Raw genomic sequence first — 5,757 nt, 5'->3', positions numbered from 1 at the left:
TTGTCTGTTGTCTATAAATCAACAGCCGGCCGTTTCCAAAGTTCTTTTGAACGCGCATCTTCCCTTCCTGGCCATTTATTTCATTTCAGCTCATCGTGTTTTATTTTGGGGGAATTTCATTCTCAACTTCTGTTTGAGGAGCCGTGGATTTCTGCTGTGGGAGTCACCTGTGAGAAAGAATAACTTCGCTCTGCAGCCTGAAATAGCGCCCTTCCTCTGAAATAATGAGGACGCGAACCTCCTCCCCTCTCCAAAAATGTCCCCGTCCATTTTCCTCATCGGTGTAAATGGTGAAACTTGTAGCAATAATACCCCCTTCTTTCAGACAAATGCCTCCCCGCTGTTTTCACCTCCAGCCCGGCGGCCCCTGAAGCCTCTCGGCTGGGGATCTCCGCAGAGCTTTTCTGCGCTGACAAAAAAAAAAAGTGAGAAAGAAAGAAAAACCCTCCTGAAGGAGAACAAAAGTGACCACATTTTCCCTCTGTGTCCCCTTCTCTGCGCAGAATAACCCGCTGCCTGTCGCTCAAATGGGAATATTAGGACGTCAATCTCACGGCCCCGGTGCGCTTTTGTCTTTGCTGAGTGGTCGGCTCTGCCTACCACACACCCTTTGTCCGACAATCCAATAAGAGCCATTATTCCTGCTTTCCAAGCCCGGCTGCAGCTCGCTCTTCGGGGGTATTTTAGGTGCTTAATCGCGTCCTTTTAAGGAGCTCAAATGGAGAAACACTTCCTCCTTTCAAGGCGCCTGGCAAAGGGACAAAGAGTCCCCGTGGCCCGGCCTCCTCCAGCAGCTCCCCTCTTAACATGTTTATGTGCAAAATTCAGTTTCCAATTTGCAGCCGAGCATCTAAATCTCTGACCCTATGGAGGCGACACATTTTGTTTCCTTCGTGCTGTATTACATTAATATTTATGTATTTAGGCGCGCAGGAGTATCTGAGCTGCAGTACACAATCAAAACGCCTTGGCTCTTTAATATTTTATTTGAATAAATGTGAATAGACTAACAATTCTCTGTTGAACCAAAACACCTTTCGTCTCTAGAAAAACAAAAAGTTTAATTTTAATACCAATTATTTAAAAAATCTGTTAGGGCTTCTGGTAGGACAAGCGCCATTTCCCCCTTTGCGCTTTTGCCTTGCGGCGCTAACCAGGGGCGCACATTCGTGGACCAAAAATTTTAAAGAAAAAATAATAAGTCCACCTTGCAGTGACATTCAGCCTCCACGCAAAGTCTTGTTCTTTGGCCCGAACAGTTGAGTAGGAAATACTGCCATTCAGACATTTTGCACCAAATGAGTTGATAAAAAAAAAAAGAAGAAAAGGAAAAAGTTTGATAAAAAAGAAAGGACACTTGTCCTGTTCCGGAGAGGCTACCAGGCGCGGATCCCCTGCAGGGAGCCCTGGCAGGAAGTGACCGCTGTCCCTTGATGTGTTTGGGCCTGCGTGGAGCCGCCGAGGCCGCCCACGTTTCCCAAGTTCATGTTCATGAAGGCGTTCGGGGTGCTGGACGGCGGCAGGGCGGGGATGCTGGTGTACGAGCAGCTGTAGTTGCTGTTGTATGCCGGGCTGCTGTAGGCGTAAGCCGGGTATCCGTTATAGCTGTACGGGTTGGAGCCGTAGGGCGCGGCGGCGGCAGCGGCGTAGCTCTGCGCACCGCCCAGACACGGCTTCCCGTCTCGCACCAGCACCGGCACGGCGACGCGCCGCGGCGGGGGCGGGTGGTGCTGCTGCCCGGCCGCCTCCAGAGACTTGTCCTGCCGCTGGCGCTTGCATTTGTAGCGGCGGTTCTGGAACCAGATCTTCACCTGGTTGGAGGTGAGCTTCAGGGTGGTGGCCAGGTGCTCCCGCTCCGGGGCGGACAGGTAGCGCTGCTGCTTGAAGCGCCGCTCCAACTCGAAGACCTGCGCCTGGGAGAAGAGGACCCGGGGTCTCCGCCGGCTCCTCTGCTTCTGCACCGGCCTCTCCGACTCACCGAGCCCGCCCTCCGCTGCGTCTTCCCGGGACACCAAGCCGCAGTTCTCTGGGTGAAACGGGAGAGTCGAGTTACATCATTGTTTGTTTCTAGCACTTTACTGACATAAGATGGAAAATGAGATGGAGAAACAAGCCAAGTTAAAAAAAAAAATAATAATAATAAACTTATTTTTATTTGTTGGTATTGAATTAACTTCTCTGCTGTGATGTTTTAGTTTCATTATTTAACTTTTTCCCGTCAATCTATTCTCGTTTTTGCAGAGCACTTTGGTGCTGATTTAAATAAAATAGGCATTTACATAAAAGAAGAAAATGTGGGAATAATTCTACATCTCGCCACAAATTAACTCGGAACGGATTTCAGGAGCGCATCACGTTGTCACGGTGAAACGTCACATCTCACCTCAGGCTGCAAGACCTTTTGAAATACTGTTTGAGAATGTAATTTATTCAACACACATTCATACATTGGCCACTACAGATAAACTCTGCCACAAATCCCACATTTGTCCATCTGTCATGTGTCAACAATGGAAGGATACACTATAAAAATTTAATCTGAAGGGCATTCAATTTTAGGCGTTAAGTGATTTACAAACACACCAAGCTTGTACATGTAATGTTTAAGATTAGTTAATCCCAGTTCAGGAGTTTCTGTCTTTATTGTTTGTTTTTAACATGCAAGTACAAACCTGATTAAAGCAAATTATATTGATCAAATTTATTTAAGCAAGAACGTTTTATAATTGCCTGCATGAACTAATTTATATGTCTATTGAGAGATGGGATAAAAAAAATTTAAAAAACTTTCAAAGTGATTTTATTGGTTAAATTTTAACCATCTATTTTGTCAGTGTAGGTTGCCACAACACATTATTTTTATTCCATTTTTTTGTATCTGTAAACGTAAAAATGTAAAATAAAGCAAAAATACTTAGTTATTAATTGGTCTCTATCACAATAATGTTTTCCTCTATTGTTGATAATCGTGCGTTATTTATTTATTTTAATTTTACTCCTAAAACAGTTTTTTCAGCCTAATGAATCTTCGACGTTTCCTATTTTTTTTTAATAATAAAATGTCTGCACGTCTCGAAGCTGAACAGTCGATATCCATCCCGTCTGTGTTTATCAGCGCTACTTCTCCGTGTCACTTCTTTTACAAGCCTCTTTAAACTAATTGTCGGCTTATGGTCCACACATCATAACAGAGCCCGGAGTAAGAGGCGCGCAGCCGAACCACTAGAAAGTGTTTGACATGTGCGCAATTCCCTGGATCCGTCTCAGCCTCCCGCCATTTGATAGCTGTTTATTGGAACAACGTCGGAACCTGCTGCTCGGCGAGGGAAGGTAGAAAATCATCCCTGAATCTTGTTGTTTTCAATAGTCTTAGTTTAATTTACTGTGTTTTACATGTAGATTTGACAAAATTGTTCTTTTTTTTTTGGTGGATGCCAAGCGATAATTCACACTACAATGCCCAGGTGAATTCATAAACTAAAATTATTTAAGTAAATTAATAAAATCCAGACATATTTTTCGGGACATCCGTTTTCAGTATCGAGTACATTTAAAAAAAAAACAAAAAAAACCCCCCACCACAATTAATTATTATGATTTAGCTTTAAACAGATTAACATAAATTGCATTTATCATGTCGTTTATCATTTATCGTGAAACTTTTCTTGTCAATATAACAGGTTTGATTTATCGTTATCACATAAACTTCAGTTAATGTTAAATAAACTATACATTTTTACCGATTTCTACAGTTTTTTCATGAGACCATCAGTAAACATGAGTTAATTCGAAAAGATATTTAAATAAACACTCACTAATTTTCACATACAAAACACAATCACTGGAACATTGACCAACATATTTGATGTGTATTGATGATTTTGATGATGGCACTCGACTAAATATAATCACTGGTGCCTGTATGATATTTTTATTTTTATGTTTTTTTATTATGTAAAGCGCTTTAAGCTGCCTTGTTGCTGAAATGTGCTATACAGATACAATTGATTGGTTAATTCTTTAATATTGTGGCGTCCTGAAGAAGTTTGTATCAAAATAGGAATATTTTTCCAAGACCAGCATTTAAGTCTTTGGTGCTATGAATGCTGTTAACTAAAAAAAGAAATAAATAGTTTCCATCAGATTTTTTTGTTATCACAACAGTACGACAAAATATCGTGATAAAATTCTCAGTTCATATCGCCCACCCCTAACAGATTTCCTCAGCTTCTAAAATAATGACCCAAGTGTTTCTTTCTTTCTTGTTGTCAAAAGTTATTTTTATTTTATTTTGAAGGAAAGTGGTTGTGATTTTTTTATATACTAAAATCACTTTAGGCGAAAAATTACTCAGGCCATTATTTTAGGAAGGCATGTTTTGTTGACCAACATCAGTTAATGACAGTAGAGCCCAACATGCAACAATCCCTCAGTGAAATATGGGATCAGTTTTTGCAGCCAAATGATTCCATTCTTTAACGCCGGTTACTGAAGTTCCTCTCCGTCAGAGGACGGCGTGGATGTGGTTTAAACTCACTGCTCTCCTGCGCCTCCAGCTCTGCGGCCTCCAGCTTGGCTCCCTGCAGCCCGGGATGGACGTACATGCTCGGGGAGAGGCTGGGGTCCCCGCGCTCCTCATCGCGCACCGCCAGCGCGCTGAGGTACGCCAGGTTGTCCTCACTGTCCGAGAAAGACGGGCTATCCCGAGGCACGGCCAGCATGCATGACGGCGGGCTTTGGAAGTGCTGCGGCTGCTGCTGATGCTGGGACGGAGAGCGAGTCAAGTGCTGCTGGCTGTGGACGCGGTGCGGGAGCTCCAGGGAGCTGGACTGTTGCTGCTGCTGCTGCTCCAGCTTGAGGATATCCTTGACGGAAAACGGCGTGGAGGTGAGCGGGCTCTGCAGCATCATGTCATCCAGCTCCAGCTCTCCGGCATCGACGAAATGAAGCCCGCCGAGTAACATGCACTCCCTTTCTGCAGTCCCCGCTCTTTCTCTAGCAAACAATCCACCTCGGAAGCGTGGGTAATTGGAGGTCCGCTAAGCTTCTGGAATCCTTCATGGCCATAAATCGCGGTAAATCACGGCTATTATCGCCGGGTTCGTCCATGCAGCCCTCCTCTCTGACAGATATAATGTCGGGCTTTGTAAGGAGAGTTCGGACCGGAGTGTTGGAGCGTCTCTGCCTCTTTTTGGAGCGAGGGGGAGGAGTGTGTGTGAAATAGAAAGTCCATGCGGGACGGAGGAAGAACCCTGGGAAGGTGGGAAGTACGTGACGTAACCGCACGTTCCCCAGTTTTATTTTTCACATGGAAAAATCTGCTGGACGCGGTTACAGACGCCGTTTCTGGGAGCGCATTTGGACACATTTTACGCACACATTTTGGGCCGGGAAACATTAAAACTCCCTTGTTTATTACAGCCCCAAATGTAACTACTTTGAACTCTTTTAGACTTTCACTTTGTGCTGAGCAAACTGTTTAGTGCTAACATGGGTTCCTGCATGTATCAGTAGGCCTCAGGAAGAGGAGCGACTCTTCCAGCAGCTTCAAGGCCAAGGTTTCCCAAAAGCCTTTGCTTGTAATTGTTTACTTTTTTTACATGTGCAAAATGGGGGAACTTATGGAAGAGACGTTGAAGTTTAGCTCTTTATCTGATTTTAAACTTTCACAGCAACACATCGTAACTCGAGCTGGAATGTGGTGATTTAATCCAGTGTTTCCCAACCCTGGTCCTCTGCCCTGCATGTTTTAGGTAT

General features: G+C 44.2%; 1 protein-coding gene across 1 annotated transcript; it reads right to left on the bottom strand.

The window, feature by feature from the left end:
* Positions 1-967: 967 nt before the first annotated feature.
* On the bottom strand, positions 968-5,518 carry LOC114144016 (homeobox protein Nkx-2.5-like). Its single transcript, XM_028016445.1, has 2 exons — positions 4,538-5,518; positions 968-2,026 (listed from the first exon to the last, which is right to left on the bottom strand). Exons 1-2 carry the CDS (start codon positions 4,962-4,964, stop codon positions 1,377-1,379), a joined length of 1,077 nt encoding a protein of 358 aa, XP_027872246.1. The 5' UTR covers positions 4,965-5,518; the 3' UTR covers positions 968-1,376.
* Between the last annotated feature and the right edge of the window lie 239 nt (positions 5,519-5,757).

This window comes from Xiphophorus couchianus, chromosome 5, assembly GCF_001444195.1.
Source record: "Xiphophorus couchianus chromosome 5, X_couchianus-1.0, whole genome shotgun sequence".
Classification (NCBI taxonomy): domain Eukaryota; kingdom Metazoa; phylum Chordata; class Actinopteri; order Cyprinodontiformes; family Poeciliidae; genus Xiphophorus; species Xiphophorus couchianus.
The sequence above is the reverse complement of the archived record's forward strand: the minus strand, read 5'-3'. Positions and strand labels throughout refer to the sequence as shown.

Bases quoted from the DNA above. Each gene is read 5' to 3' on its own strand.
- LOC114144016 (XM_028016445.1), bottom strand. From the start codon at position 4,964: ATGTTACTCGGCGGGCTTCATTTCGTCGATGCCGGAGAGCTGGAGCTG. The intron at 2,027-4,537 runs GTGAGTTTAAAC...CGTTTCACCCAG, and splicing joins GCTGGAGGCGCAGGAGAGCA to AGAACTGCGGCTTGGTGTCC.